Source organism: Melopsittacus undulatus, chromosome Z (genome assembly GCF_012275295.1).
Source record: "Melopsittacus undulatus isolate bMelUnd1 chromosome Z, bMelUnd1.mat.Z, whole genome shotgun sequence".
Classification (NCBI taxonomy): domain Eukaryota; kingdom Metazoa; phylum Chordata; class Aves; order Psittaciformes; family Psittaculidae; genus Melopsittacus; species Melopsittacus undulatus.
The window spans coordinates 36,598,685-36,615,090 of NC_047557.1; the positions used below are offsets into that span (position 1 = coordinate 36,598,685).

The 16,406-nt window shown below is 38.8% G+C and overlaps 1 protein-coding gene across 4 annotated transcripts in view; it reads right to left on the bottom strand.

The window, feature by feature from the left end:
* PIP5K1B (phosphatidylinositol-4-phosphate 5-kinase type 1 beta) overlaps positions 1–16,406 on the bottom strand; it is a 105,143-nt gene that overhangs the window by 60,142 nt on the left and 28,595 nt on the right. Inside the window, exons 1-3 of one of the 4 annotated variants that reach the window (XM_031054401.1) lie at positions 9,987–10,124; positions 9,192–9,606; positions 8,818–8,886 (exon numbers count right to left, since the gene is read on the bottom strand). In XM_031054401.1, coding sequence (XP_030910261.1) covers positions 8,818–8,886; positions 9,192–9,368 — 246 coding nt within the window. In that variant the 5' untranslated portion in view covers positions 9,369–9,606; positions 9,987–10,124. Of the gene's footprint in view, positions 1–8,817; positions 8,887–9,191; positions 9,704–9,986; positions 10,125–16,406 lie in introns of those variants that run through there. The other 3 variants (XM_031054403.1, XM_031054402.1, XM_005154967.3) reach the window with 3 other exon arrangements.

The following is a 16,406-nucleotide window of genomic DNA, read 5'->3' on the forward strand; positions in this document are numbered from 1 at the left end:
ACCTGAGGAGAATGCCTATTGAAAACCAGCATGTCTTCTTCAAGCAACATTTAAATAAACTCTCTCTGAACATTACGAAGTTGCAGTTAGTTTCAAGATGTATGTGTGGTTGTTGTCTAGTCCATTCCTTCTGCACTAGAGCTCTTTTGGCTTTGAGCGCCTGCTGTGCTCAACAGTCCCAGAGAAACAGCACTTGCTGCAGCCATTTCTGCTGAAGCTGCTGGATGTGGCTACCCCATCTCAGCATGCTCTCTTCAGCTGCTACAGTTGAGCTAGAAATCTCCTTACACATGGTAACACAAACAAGGAAATTAAAATAGTTACTAGGAAAGCCTACAGACTGTACTAGTTTTTACTGTTTTTAACTGGAACCATGGGTCACTACAGCCATGGTACTCCTTCACTCTTCTTTCAGTTCTCACTTTTTTTATCAAGTATTTGCCCAGCTGCTACAGGTCACACTTCATGAACCTGGACTACTACCCATCATCCTCACCTCTGGCTCTTGCTCTGGGGCAGGGAGAGTTTGGGGGTGTTGTGAATGGCTAATATGAAGTTGCTCTTTCTTCCTACAGAACAAAATTACCTTAGTACTGCTAGCCTGCTTTGAGAAGCAGATGTGACCTCCAAAGGAAAACTCCAGTCAATACTTTCCTTTATAATAAGGTAATCTTTAATTCGAAATAACCGGGAAGATAAGACAGGTACTTACTTGTACAATGTAGATGTAATTACAAATGGTCGCATACACCCATAAAAGGCCTGCAGCAGAGCTGAAATATCCAGGGTGTACCTATTTCACAATGCTGAAATTATACTAGTCTGTACTATCTCCTTTTGTCACTCTTTCTCTGCATCCTAGAGCAATGTCTCAGCACAAACTAATCCTCATTACATGCTGCACCATATAGTGTTGACTGTGCTTTCTAAATTATACATATACACAGATATATACATATATACAGATGTGCTATTAAAATATAAACAGTAGACTATCTCTTTTATATATACTATATATATATACTATTTATATATACTATAAACAGTAGACTATATCTTTTTCTGGCATACTATGCTGAATGCCATCATAAATGCTAGCTGACTAAACAAGTGCAGCTGCTAAGATTGTATCTTTTTTTTAACCTCTTTATAGAACTGATGTTTAAAGTTGTTGAAAGTAATTTTCTTGTAGTTCTCCCAATAACTTTAACAACTTTGTCAGGATGCTCTCCCAGGAAATTGTTAAGACATCAACGCATTAGATTCTTCCAGCTCAACTGCTATCAGAATGATTTTCTGACTCAAACTGTATCTGATCTCCCTTCATTTTCCAAAACTGCATTCACTGACTCCATGTCTTTCAATTAATTTTTCCTCAGTTTCAAAACATATATGCTGAAATTTTACACAGCCATGAATCCAAGTGCTTTGGATCTTCTCTCTGCCTCTCTGAGGAGAAGAATTTGAGACCTGCAGGTTTAGTAGTAGCTGCTGATCCAGGCAAAGCCACCAAATACAGTCATTTTGATATCTTTTGCACATGCACAAAGTGCTCAAACGTCTGCCACTGAAAACATAGGTCCCAGTGCAGTAAAAACTCCAGTAGCAAAGTTTCAGTGTGCAAGAATAAGTTCCCTCTATGCAGACACTAGACACAGGGCATAAGCCAGTACCAACCATGATGCAGCAATGTTGCTTGTACATGGCTGCCAGCTCTAACAATAGGTAGCTGGTTTCCTTTATTGAGGCAAATTCCCTTTGCTCCTGGCAAAGTGACTCACACGACAAATTTTCAAATAGGTAACCTAAAGCGCTTTTAATATGCTAACCAGAAGAGTTTCATGATATGCAGTAACCAGAAACAAAGTATTACTGTATTTAGGTGTAGCAGCCGTCAGATTTGATAGATGTCTGTGCCACGTTCTTGCCACACCCCTGCTATTAAGCATCAGAATGCTACTGAAATCTGTTTTGTCAGGAATTTTGAGACTACTGTGTGATTGATGACATTACAATGCAAAAGCTGCATGTGTGTCAGCTGCTTCTCACAAGAGTCTGCAGAATACTGGGAGGAAATGGGAAAAGAAAAGCGGCTATTTGTCCTGGTTTGAGCAGTAGCAGTCATATTTCTCCTTCTTGGTAGCTGGTGCAGTGCTGTGTTTTGACTTTTGGGCTGGGAACGGTTGCTGATAGAAAGTATGCTTTGAGTTACTGCTCAAACGTTTGGTTTGTCCAAGGACTTTCTGAGCCTCATGCTCTGCTAGGGAGGAGGGGAGGCCAGGAGGAAGGAGAGACAGGACACCTGACCCAGGCAAGCCAATGAGGTATTCCATACCACAGCACGTCATGCCCAGGATGTAACCAAGAGTGACCCAGAAGGGCTGGGACTCTGGGGCAGCTGAAGGAGGTATCAGTTGGTGCTTGGTCAGGCAGGGTGGGGTGAGTTATGGGTTGGTGGCTGGTGAGGTGTTGTATTCTCTTCACTTGTTATTTGCTTTATCATTATTATTATTAGTAGTAGTAGCAGTAGTGATTTATGTTATACCTTAGTTATTGAACTGTTCTCATCCCAACCCATGGGAGCTACATTCTTTGTATTCTCCTCCCCAACTCTCCAGGATTTCGGGGAGCAAGGGGGGTGTGTGAGTTAATGAGCTGTGTGGCTGGGTTTAAACCACGACACTATTCCATAAAGCAGATTTCAGTGATGGATAGACTTGAGAAGGATAGACATGTGATGGATACCCAAAAGAACCCAGTTTTATGACTGCATTTTGTTGCCAGGCTCCCTTGCTACTTTCCATCTTCCAGCATGATGCAGGACAAATAATCAGAGTCCATTACTACTCCTCCTTCCTTCCCTTTATCCCCCATTTATCTCTTTCTCAAAAAAGACCTCAGAACACCTCTGAAAACCTCCATCCTCAAACAGCTGGCCACAGTTTGCATACTTTAAGATTTCTTTGATCTCAAAGTTATTAGAATCCTCCATTCTAAAAGCTACATGGAATATATATCTATGAAATTTCTCATTCATTAACCAAGTTCTTTGATTAGAGTGACTGAAACTTTTTAGGTGATATTCATACTGTAAACTTAGCAACTTCTTGAAATTTACAGATACAGAGAAAACCCAGGAGGAGTTACAGAGATTATAATGCTTATAGCAAATGGCTGCAGCTGAACAGCCAAGAGACCCGCCTTAAATGACACCGCTTTAAAGAGACAATATGCAACAGATGGTTGTAGTTTTCATAATAAAAGAAAACAAACAAAACCAGACCAAACCAAAACCAAAACCCAGAAAATTACATTCCATCGTCTCTCAAGGTCTTTGACTAAGTCATATTAGATAAGTAAAAGCCCCAAGAGCTTTTATTGCTGTTTGTCAGATTGCATTGGCAGAAAACACAACAGTTAGAACACACACAAAAAAAATCCAAAAAATCCCAGCTGAATGTAGACGCATGATCCATACTAGAAACTGTGCCACCACCTTGGTCTAGTTATGCATTTCAGAGTCTGAAAAGATGTTGCAGCAATAGTCATGCAAAGCCTCACACAAGGATTTAGTAAAGACATTTAGTTAGAGCTCCAAGTTGCTCATATTCATGCAGCTGGCAAGTCAAATTTTCTTCTGCCAGGGAAATGGGCCAAAACTTGAGTATTGTTTGAATACATGAAATTGAAGAAATGAAGACTTAATTAATTCGGGAACATATTGCTACTGCATATCAAAGATAGCACATGTCACAGATAAAAATTTCTGTTATTAACAAGATCACTTTTTCACCAAGGATGAACAAGCAAGTAATCCCTTTCAGAACTCTCCCACAACCAAACTGCGCTAAAGTTACAGCAGGCCAAAATACACTGATGCACAAAGAAAAAGGACAAGCATACTTTGAGGATTGCCGATATTCACCGGTGAATGATTCAGCTGCTTTTTCTATGCATTGAGCTACAAACTAATTTATCACAGCTAACTAGCCCTCAGAGTTGAAGTACACTAGAGAAGAACACCACTCGCAACAGTGCACACACTCTGATAGTATGAAAAGTGTGCAGAACTACAGAATGAAGAGGAAACAACATTAGAGGGACCAGACTTAGGAGTCTTTAGTTCCTACACATTCTCCACCTGCTGCAGCAACTGAGTCCCACATCACTACATGCAATTGCACTGGTATGTCCTTTCCACATTAGTCAGTCCAGTTCAGCTGCTACTAAAAGCATAACCTACATCATCTACTCTGGAGTCTTCAGAAGTAAAGGGGAGTGAACCACAAGGAAAAGAATGTGAAGGTTTTCGACATGCCTCAGCAATAATTTGTTTTTCTTCAAACAGCCATTAGAAACAATTTGTTTTCTGATGGAAATGAGTTTTAGTAAGCCATCATTCATCTCTTTATGAACGGAACAGATGGTATTCGCTAAGGTAAGAAGTTTCATTTACACAAGTAAATTTAAACTGGGAAAAAAAAATCAAGTATTTGCAATTTTCTCTTACTGGTCACTGGATTTTACGTAACAAAGCAGATGTTTTCCATGCAGCACTTTTTCTGCTTGTATGTATTTTTTATATATATGACCACAGCTGCACAAATATAATTTTTGCATGCTATTATTAAAGATGTACATGGTACACTTAAGTGAAACGGAAAAATGTTTGAAAGAAAAGGCTATTTTGCTTTTTAGATCAGACTGAGGATTGTTCTCTCTCACCTCCCACCCCACACAAGGAAAATGTAACTATTCAACAGAGCAGTATCAGTGCTCCCCTTATACCTAGAGATTTCATTTTATTTTAGGCATTATAGATACTCTAGCATGTGCCTGAGTATCATACACTTTTTGCCACATGACTGGAAATCCTGAATCAGCAAGTGCCTCTGCAACTGATGTGAGGGGATAGAGGCACTGTGAGAAGATGAATATCTCAAGGAAGACTTTGAAGTTAAGACTAAACCTTACATAGCTCAAGACAGAGCTACTGTCACGGAGTCCTTATGTGGAAACAGTGGGTCCCACAACAGAGACCAATAGCAGGATGACATTAACTCTGATCGGTGTTGGGACCGGTCTTGTTCAATATCTTTGTCGTTGACATGGACAGTGGGATTAAGTGCGCCCTCAGCAAGTTTGCCGATGACACCAAGCTGTGTGGTTTCGTTGATACGCTGGAGGAAAGGAATGCCATCCAGAGGGACCTTGACACACTTGTGAGGTGGGCTGATGCCAATCTCATGAAGTCTAACCATGACAAGTGTGAGGTCCTACACCTGGGTCGGAGGAATCCCAGGCACAGCTACAGGTTAGGCAAAAAGGAAATTCAGTGCAGCCCTGTGGAGAAGGACTTGGGGGTGCTGGTCAATAAGAAAATGAACATGAGCCAGCTTCAGTGTGCGCTCACAGCCCAGAAAGCCAACCGTATCCTGGGTTGCATCAAAAGGAGCGTGACCAGCAGGTCAAAGGAGGTGATCCTGCTTCTCTACTCTGCTCTTGTGAGACCTCACTTGGAGTATTGAGTTCTGGTGTCCTCAACAGCAAAAGGACATGGAACTGTTAGAACAAGTCCAGAGGAGGGCCACGAGGATGATCAGGGGACTGGAGCATTCCCATATGAAGACAGGCTGAGAAAGTTGGGGCTGTTCAGCCTGGAGAAGAGAAGGCTGCGTGGAGACCTCATAGCAGCCTTCCAATATCTGAAGGGGGCCTACAGGGATGCTGGGGAGGGACTATTCATTAGGGACTGTAGTGACAGGACAAGGGGTAATGGTCTGAAACTTAAACAGCACAGGTTTAGATTGGATATAAGGAAGAAATTCTTTACTGTTAGGGTGGTGAGGTACTGGAATGGGTTGCCCAGGGAGGCTGTGAATGCTCCATCCCTGGCAGTGTTCAAGGCCAGGTTGGATGAAGCCTTGGGTGATATCGTTTAGTGTGATGTGTCCCTGCCCATAGCAGGGGGGTTGGAACTAGATGATCTTGAGGTCCTTTCCAATCCTAACTATTTTATGATTCACTATCAATCTGCTTTGCAACAGTGGCCTTTTACCTGGGGTGGGGTGGAGACTGAAACCATCACATTTCAAGATGATTATCTCCAAGAATTATTGCAGAAACCCCTTAAATTACCCACATAAAACCTGACATTGCAAAACTCTTCTATTGTCTGCATTTCTGAACTATGTGCTAGTTATCCCTTCTGCTTCCAGCTATACTATTGCTCTGAAACAACTTCTTCAGCTACCAGATCTTTTCAGGACAGCACATCACTGAAAAGAATATTCCAGATCAAAGATACACACCAGTACCACAGGTGCCAAGTCACACAATCCTTTATAAGCTTACTCAGTTCCACCTCAACAGCAGTTACTCTACTATACATTAGAGGTCAGAGCAGAGTGAAAACCAGGATTGCCTTAGTTCAAGCCAAAGTACTGTCCTTTGCTTTTCTAAGGTGAACAGCACAACTTCCTCACTTTCATAATGTTGGGTTTGGGGTGTTTTTTTGTTTGTTTGTTTGCTTGTTTTTTAGGAGGCTTTAGTTTTTGGTTGAGTGGTTGGCTGGTTTGGTGGTTTTTTGGTTTGTTTTTGTGATCTTATTTTAAAGGGGGAAGTGAAGCCTCTGAGCAATGAGAAGGAGTTAGCAAGCATGGTCTTACTTCAGAACTATGTATCTTGCCTAAGTGTTTCCACTGCAATCAAAGGCAGTGTAAATGGGAAAAGGAACTGGCCAAGTAGCTGAAAAAGCACCAGCTGAGGAGATAAGCTCTTCCTCAGCCCAGATTTCTGGAGGAAGCGGCAGAGGAAGTCACAAGAAAGAACAGCAAGTATTCTCCAGCCAAACAAACCAAGTGCAAACACATGTGACTGGGGAACCGTAAATGCAATACCTGTCTTAAAAGAGTGAAGAAATGTTATGTGGGTAATAACAGGACAGGAGGGTCTTAACTGTAAACCAGATTTGAAAATGGAGTGATATCCCCTTGAGAAAGTTACTTAAAAATCGGGAATTAAATGAGAAATGGCAGAAAATGCCTCTGTCAAATACAGATCCTGCCGGCTTACCCTGTAACAAACTTTCTAGACATATATGGCTGATTCCTCTGGACTTCTGCAAAAATTATGAAACAATGCTACATGGAGTATCTGAGGGTAAAAATTAACAGAAATTGAAAGGTTTGTAAGGAAGTTAGCTTAAGAAGAGAAGTATGTTGTTAAAAAGTGAAAGTATCAGGCAAAGCCATGCTACCAGGAACCCCTGCAGGGATAAATTGTGGGGTCAAGATTATTTTTTTTTTAATTATCATTATCATAAAAAGCAGGAGCATAATGGTAATACTTGGTGATAACACTAAACTATGGGGCATATGCAACACAGGATCTTGAACACAGAACAACTGAGGGTATAAAAAAGAGAATTAAACTGGCATGAAGATACAAGTACAGACAACTAGTGATCCAGGGAAAAAGGGCAGAATTTGGAAATGACAGTCACTGTGATCTTGTGGTTGCGAATGCTAGGTTTTGTCAGAGAAGTATTTTCAGTGAATATGCAAGAGTAGCTTGTGTCATGGTGAGAAATCTTCCTCTGGAATATTATGAATTTAGAGTCGAACAGGAACAGAGAATAACAAGTAAGACAAGTGGAGGAATGGAAATTCACCTGTGCTGGGACCTCCACAAATTGTCTTGTCTAGTCCAGCAATATAAAACTGCAAAAGTGTCCACATCATGCACTGAACTTTTCTTACTTTCTGGTACTAAATGTCAAGAACAATTTAGACATTAAAAAAAAAAGGCAGCAAAACACCCACCAAAAAAACCCCACCAAAAAACTAAAAAAAAACACTACCCACCAAACATATAATTTTTCCTCAAGCATTACTTCCTTTCATTTCTAAGAAAATTATCTAGAACATGAAGGCCACCCAGATACTGAAAATGTAGTTACTAACAAAAGAGGTGGGAAAAAAATAGCAGCTTATTATTCTCCTCGACTCACCAGGATTACTGTAGGCAACACTCAGAAATTAAAAACCTTAACTCGTGATATGTACTGTAGGATCATGAGGAACTCTGTGCTAGATTACAGAAATCAAGTAAAAAAAAACAAAATAAAAAAAATCACCACTTCTTTGTGTCAATAAGATGATCAAATCCAGCAACTAACAATTTGGTTGTGTAAATATGTACAGGAATATGTGCATTTGTAGGTCCACTTAATTATCAACAGTGTTAGGTGGACCCAAGTGAAGCTGGTCTCAGAAAGCAAGTGACAGAAAAGCAGGTATCAACTACTTTTACAACATCTAAATAGCCCTATGCTGCTAACCTTGATGTATGCTACTATATTAAGTATGTATCTTAATCAACATTTCTTTTTTAAAAAGCAAAGCAAACAAAACATGTAATGTTTGGCAATGCACCGAAGAGGTGGTAGGGTAGGTCTGTTGTCCACACACATTGCATAAACATTCAAAGCGTTTGGGCACTTACCATACTAAATTTCCGACAACAGTATTTATGCCCAGATGTATATCTGTTGCTAAGAGCAAAGAATTTCCATCAGTCTAGCATGACTGTATACTTTACAGCTATACTGAACAAGCTTTTAAGCAGTCAGCCTTGCAGTGGGTAGAAATGCTGTATGATTTCACAGAAGGAATATTGCACTTAGAAAAACTCCATGGAACATTTCTTGTTTGTTCTTGTATTTAGCCAGTTCTGAAATATATTTCACTTATGGCAGGTTTTAATTACAATATGAAGACAAAAACATGCAATGAGAAGATCATAAGTCTTCTTTACCTTTTTATATGTTTTCTCCTCATTTGGCTTTCCAGCAGTAACATCTCCATTTTCAGTAACAGATGACATCTAACAACAGAAGCTTAAGTTATAAACAAAGTACTTGCTTCAGAAAAGTAACTGTTTGTCATACAATACATCATACAATTGATGAATCATGGAATTCATTACTGGGTTGTTGCTAAATTCAAACTTTTTAGAGGACAGGAAGTCTCCAAGATCAGTGGCATATCTAGGATATTTCTAAAAGGATTTTTCAGGCAGACTAAAAGGACAGCACCACCCCAGGAACATGTCCAGCATATAACTGATTCTACACAGCCCTCTATTTCATTTTCCCCAGAACAGTATGCAGGTCTACAGAAAGAACTTACAGTGAAATCTTGCTCCTCAGCAGACTGCATGAGATGATCTTGAAAAGTACAATGATGAGCAAAACTATGAAGCTTGTGAACCAGATTTTCAGTAGCAAGTCTCAGAGGTCCAAGGCCTTTGGCTGTATTGACACACTGTATCTCCTTAAAGGAGCAATGAGATATTTGACATTGCATCTTATCATGGCTCTAAAGCAATGCTAGATCAAGAATAAACCATGAAGTGACAGATCACTTGAGACAGTCACTATAAGTGTATAAATCAATAGGCTAAGAGGACATTTTAAAATCATTCAAGATTTTTACAACACTTTCACAATGGAACTACACATACCCTTACAAACAGTAGGACAAGTCATCTGGAGCTGAGAGTGAAGATCAACCCATTCACTGGTGGTGGTAATGTTTTCCAGACCTATTAGAAGAAAAATCTGTTATAAATATGCCATCATAAACTTACATCTTGCAGAACAGCTTTAGATTTCCTTTTTCTAATATTCTTCAGTCCAAGCAAAAATCCAGCTACAAGTGATGCTTTTCAAGAATCATCTCAAATAACTTGGTTACTAATGGGTCATTTAATGTACTTAGAAACTAGCAGTATTACACAGTAGAAAATCAGTTTAGTCTAATTTCCCTTTGCCATTGGTATTTCACTACTGTGGCACAGGCAATCATGCAATAAAACATTTATGTAGAGCAGGAGACGTACATGCTGTGGAGTGCTGTGTAACCACATGCTCTCTTCCATGAGGACTTTAATAATGAAGTACCAAACCCTGTATCTCCACTCACCTGGGATAGCCCATATTTTAATTCCACAAAAGCCAAAAAGATAAGCAATAGGAGTGATGGTTTGGAGGACTGCATTCTGAATAGTCATAGATAACAAATAAACTCATTTTGGAAGTTTTCCATAATGGTAGTTACTATCAGCATAATGTTTGCAAGTAGTCTTGTCAAGGTAAGCTATTTCATAGTTTACATGGTTTGACTAAACCTGTAAGAAAATAATAACATAATCAGATATTATTTGATACCTATTTGGATTAGCTCTCCCTCCTATCTTCCACATCTGTTTTAAGCCACATCAGTAAAGCTATTCTTTAATTTCTCAACCACACAGGAAAAAAAAAATCTCATTTGTCTTAAATCACTACAAATAGCATCTCATACATAACTAAAAATTGATTAGAAAGAAATATTCCTAGGCCTCATTCACTAAATTTAATTCCCCAGTAATCTGAAAGGTATACCTAACACCACTATGAAACCTATCCAAAGAAAAGGCTTCAAACCAGTATTTTACTCCTCTTCAGAGAAGCAGACTATTAATTGCACCTGAGACAAAAAACCCCAAACACAAGCAACACTCCCTAACCCCCAACAAATAGAAATCTGGATTTTCAATTTTCTGAGAATACTTTTCCTTTCAAAAGCCCCTTCTAATGTTACATAACAGTATATTTCTACTGCAGCAAGCTACAGTCTTTGTAGCCTTCATGCAATTCATGTATCTTAATCAGTAATTCCTTTACTTGGATGTGTATTAGCACTATTCTACATATCAAACTCCTCCTTAAAGGCAACAACTCAGTTCTGGTATCTTTTAAAACTGAGTGTAGTTTATCCAGCTTACCTATACTCACACATTCTATATTAATTCATATCAATCTATACCTGTAACTCTATTGGTACATGAGCACAGGCATCAAGAACTTTTGTTAAAACAGCTCTTCTAGGAAACTAAATGTAATTTTAATCACTGGTTGGAAGATGACTGTTTAAACTTGCACCTGGATAAAAAAATAGAAACACTACCACCACCACCACCACCCCCCCCAACTGTTATTCCCCACACACCCTCAAGACTATTGGTAGAATAAGATATTCTACTACTCCCAAAGATTCCTAAAATACGATCATGCATTTTCAGCAAAAGCCAAAGATGAATGCAACATGGGAACCCTCTTTAAGTAAGAAGTTAGCTGAAGAAAACACTCATGCCAAACAGGGAAGAAAAGCCTGTTTGTTCCTTGTTCTTTATTCAAGAACCTTCATTCATGTGAAAATACACCCCTGTAATACTGCCAAGGATAGGAAAACAGACAGTGAGATCCCAAGTTCAGTAATTACCAAGTACAAAAACTCAAACACAGAGAAGGTAATTCTTTTCCTATCTATGGTGGTTTATTTCAGTCCTAGAGACATCTAAAATAGAATTATTTCAGTTTCTAATAGTTTGAGAAACAACTGTGCTTACCTGGGGTTGTGTTAAACATCTTTTCAAGATCTCTGCTGTGGCAACTGTCTCCTATTCCATGTTTCAAATTTTTTTTTTGAAAGCAAGTATTACTTTATGTATTTTCACCTTCTCTGCAGCTACTGGAATGGTACAGGGTGCCTTATCACATGCTTAGTAATATGCATAGCAAGAATTACTTACCCAGTTCTACTGAGGTTTAACAATGCTAAGACAGGTCACAGCTTAGTCACTGACCCACTTCCAAGCTAAGCTACAACTATTTACTTATTTATTTATTAAAATAGCAGGAAGCTATTATTAACAAAAGCATTGGGTCTCTCCATATATCGGACAAAGGGAAGGTTTACAACAAAGTAAGGCTGATGTGGGGGGTGTAGTGGAGAACATTTAGTTTCAAAAATACTGTAGGTATTAAGTCAAAGATGGGGCTATAGATCTCCTCTTTAGCTTCTTAGATGCCACACACCCTACCTGATGACAAAAAAAGGGAAACATTGAAGTCCAGTAGAATCTAAAGAGTACTTTTCCCCAATGCTCTTGAAGAGTCAACATTTTGGCCATGAGTCTTATTCACTGCAAAAACTAGCATGACATGTTCAGCTCCCCAGCCTACAGCCTTGAATTCCAGCTCCCAGCTCAAAACATCTCCTTGCCCTAAATGCAGACTTACAAGAATCACACCTAGTTAATATGTGCTGCAACCTTTAACCAAAAAAATCTGCATTTTACAGTTTAGTTTCTCACACTAGAACTATTCAATTGTATGCTTCTTACATGGTGTCTTTTTGATTCCTCTGCCTAGCCAGAAGTCTACTTCAGCACTGCCCTGCTCACCACACAGCAAAGTTTTGGTAACTGAACTGACAGCAAATGTGAGCTACCTACCTAGCTCCTATTTTTTTGTTCTGGAATTTTTAACTGCATTTTCCTTATATAGCAGAAATTCACCTGTTACTGACAACATAAGGCATTCATTTTGCAGATATGCAACTACCTGTTTTAATACAACCTTACTTGCTTATGCCCAGCCTACAGGAACAGATACTGACACTTGAATGGCCTTTCAGCTCAATTTCAAGCAAATTCTAGAATTCTCACCAACTTCAATGAAAGCCAGTATCCATGGCAAACGCTATTATCTAGGTACCTACAGGCCTCATGCATTAATATATCAAACCAAAAATTAGTTCTGCCTTCTGTCCATTATCAAAAGGACAGTATCTGTTTAAAGAATGCATTTCTCGGCATCTTTAATTAATTTTCTAAGATAAATCATTTTTCAAAAGCACTGATAAAGCATACTATTTAGAAATCACATTCCAAATATGAGCCATATAGCTTCTCACTACAACTCCTGCCTTGTCCTGGATGACAGTTACAATACATATTTTGTTTTCCTAGCTTTGAAGACAGATATCTCCCAGGTGTACTGCTGGCACTTCTACAGTGGTGAGTACATTCAGAAAGAGAAACATCATTTGAAAGAAAATGTATTGCTATCTCTTCGATTGGCATAATCTATCACTTTAAATATGAGGAGGCAAAACCAAACAAAAAATAAACCAAAACGCACTTCAAATTTTCCAGTGCGCACAGGAAGAATACCAGAAGTTAAAGAATACAAGAAGAAATTATGCCTGTTTAAGACCATTAACATATGAATAAAATAGACTGTTTGGTGCACATGTGCACATTTTTCATCCTTAAGAGCCTGAAACACACCACTGGATTCTCAGGAAACACTTTTTTTTTGGGGGGGGGGGGGGGGGGGGGGGGGGGGTAAGTGATTGCACCAAAATGGAATACATAAATTTTGGAACTAACCCAGATAATTGGTTCTTACACTTCCCTACATTTCAGACAACCTATTTATTAGAGATAGCCATTTTCTAATCCTTAAACAGTTCTCTTCTTGCACAAAGGCACAAAACCCTCAGAATCTTATGCTAAATTCACATTAAGGATATTAACTGAGCAGCAGATTAAAAAAATTGAGATGTAACTGGAAGTTTACAACACAAGACTGCATTCTATTTAAAAGTTAAATTCCTTTGTAGCCCTTGTCACTCCTCTATTATGACTTCAAAGCAGCATCTTTTAATACAACTACACTTGGGGTACAGTCATACACTAGCAGATTTCAGCTCCAGTGTTGTTCTGCTGACAAGCAGGGTAAGCCACAAAACGACTACATTGAGCTGTATAATATGGACAGTTAATTAAACAAGCACACTGAAGTGAATATGCACACTAAAGCAAATAAGCACACTAACATGAATCAGGTATATATCTCTATATATAGTGAATAAATGCAATAAAGCAAATTAGAGATACATATATCCATACAAGTGAAGTACAGATGAAAATTAGGAATGCATCAAATCATTGCTGCATAGAGAGAACAGAGATTAAGAAGAAATATATTACCAGCTACCACTGAAACATCATCCAGGCCCAGACTTCAAGCTGGGAAGCTGATGATGCCGGGAGTCTCAGGTAATTGGGAAAATTCCCATGTGGTGCATACACCGATAGGTAAGGCTTCGGATTCAGCTACAAGAGGGTCCTGCTTTTATACCCTTAGAAAGCCAACTGGCTTTATGCCAGTAATTGTTTATTTGTGGGGCCGTGCAGTTTCTCATGATCTCACTGTTGTCCAGGCTAAGAGCGTTGGCCAGGCGCCCCAGGGCAGTCAAGTATGAAGGTCATAGAACTGCACACCTGTGTTTTCCTGCATTTTCCCAACAGTCACAATGAACATAAATACATATACTCCACTGAATACATTTTGGAAAAAACATACTTTGTTATGTCTCTCAGTCACGAGAGGAAATCAACTCTCAAGATAGGTTCCCATCCACAAGTGTGAAACTGGAAATCTTCGTTAAACACTGATGATGGAATGGAAAAAACTTCTAAATCGAAAAATGCTTTACAGTAGGAAGAAATCCACTAACACATATCCATTAACAAAAAATTATTAAGTACTTGTCCCCTTGCGATCCCCATCCCAAGTGCCCCAACACTATTCATGACATTCTTGGAGCTGCAGGAGAGTAGCTTCAAGCTCAAAAGACATTAGTAAAGCTAACTGTCTTACTTGCTTGTGATGATCAAGATGCGCTCACACCTTTTTAGTCACTGAACAAATTTCTCTCACAGATGACACATTTGTAGTGTCCCTCCTGTCTGGATTCTCTGCCACCTAATATGATACATACATCAGCACCAGTTTTCCCAATCAGATCATCTCGCCTTGTCTATTTTTCCATGAAACTTGCTGGTAACTCTGGACTAGGGTCAAATTTATTTGACAAATTCAGGTCCCAGAACTGACAATAGCTTTCCCCTTCTCTCTCCAGTAGAATTTGTTAGTAGGACTATTTATAAGAATATGTGCAAAGGAAGGGGCTCAGGACACACTAAACATCCTCCAACACACATACAAATTGCAAACATACATGTTGTTTCCACAAGAAATCAAGTTAAAAGAATCAGCATACTTCTGGGTGACCCTGGGAACAGGAACTGGAGAAGGAACCTCAGAGGTCTTTTGCATTGCACTATTTTCAGCATCACAGAATGGTTATGACAAGAGAAGACTTGTTTTACTGATTGTTAGCTGAAGCAAACTGCCAAGTTGAACCTTAACTAAACAAAGCCATACATATGTCAAAAAGGAACAAAATGAAGGGAAAAGAACATTCTTTGCCTATTCAGTTCATTGAACTGGGAACCATTCCTCATGAAGTCAGAAACTTGCAAGAAATTTGTAAGAACCGACATGCACGCTAGATGAAAGTATCCCCTGTGCATCTGGTGCCACAATCAATATGTGTTTTTTAATGCTACATTGGTACCAAGGATTTTTATTCTCCAGATTTTCAGTTACAGATAGAAAGCTCAGGAGGCAGCTGAATTGTTGGTGTAAGGTGGAAACAGTGACCTAAAATGTTTTTATTACATTTTAGCATATTTTCAGAACTTTTCTTTATGCTTTAAAACAATGCTGACTATAATTTTTATGACTTAACTGTGGTGGTCAGACAATGCAGAGTGGAGATTAAAGAACCTGCAAGCACTGCCAGGCAGAGCGTCAATAACAGACATGATCAAGTGAAATGAAGCATCATTTCGTATAGCGCACAGAGTAAGAAAAAAGGCAATACATGAAATACTCTACAGCTTTCTCAACAGTCATCACAACTCAATCGCCTCTCCAAAAACCTTATATAATTTAATGTTGGTTTGGGTTTTTAATTTAAAAAAAATATACTAAACACTGGTCTGTGGAATGGATTAACTTCTTCGTGGCAGAATTCATATAGCCATCTAAGAAACATCCAAGCAGTAAGTTAGTATGTATTTTTAAACCAATATAACCTGAGAATTAAGTAAATATTTACATATTACAATTCACTGAATAAGAATTAGAAATTCTGAAAGATTAAAATCTGAACTTTTTTCGTCCATAAGTTTTCCAAATTCAGAACTTCAATTCAGAGTTTTTAATGTATCTTGTAATGCCTGCTAGCCTATTTGACCTCTACTGTCAACTGTTATGACTGTTGCTCTTCCCAGAAGCACTGAAGGACCTCTTATGTGTTTCCAGACACCAACTGTGAAAGCAGAGCAAACTTTCTACTGCATCACAGATACCACCAATTCATACTGTTAAATAAATAAATATAATAATAATAAAAATAATAATAATAATAATAAAATCTCTTCTGCTTACCTGGCAGAAAAAAACAAATTGCATGAATTTTAATGGAGAATGTGGGGAAAGTGAAGAAAGAAAAAAATGGCTAGGTCTGTTACCTTGGCAAATTATTATTCCTAAGACAACCCTGCTCACTTTGTCTAGTTTCAAACCCCATTTAGCTTACAAATATAATTAGGGTTTTGGTTTGTGTTTGGCTTTTTGTTGTGCTTATTTGGTTGTTTGG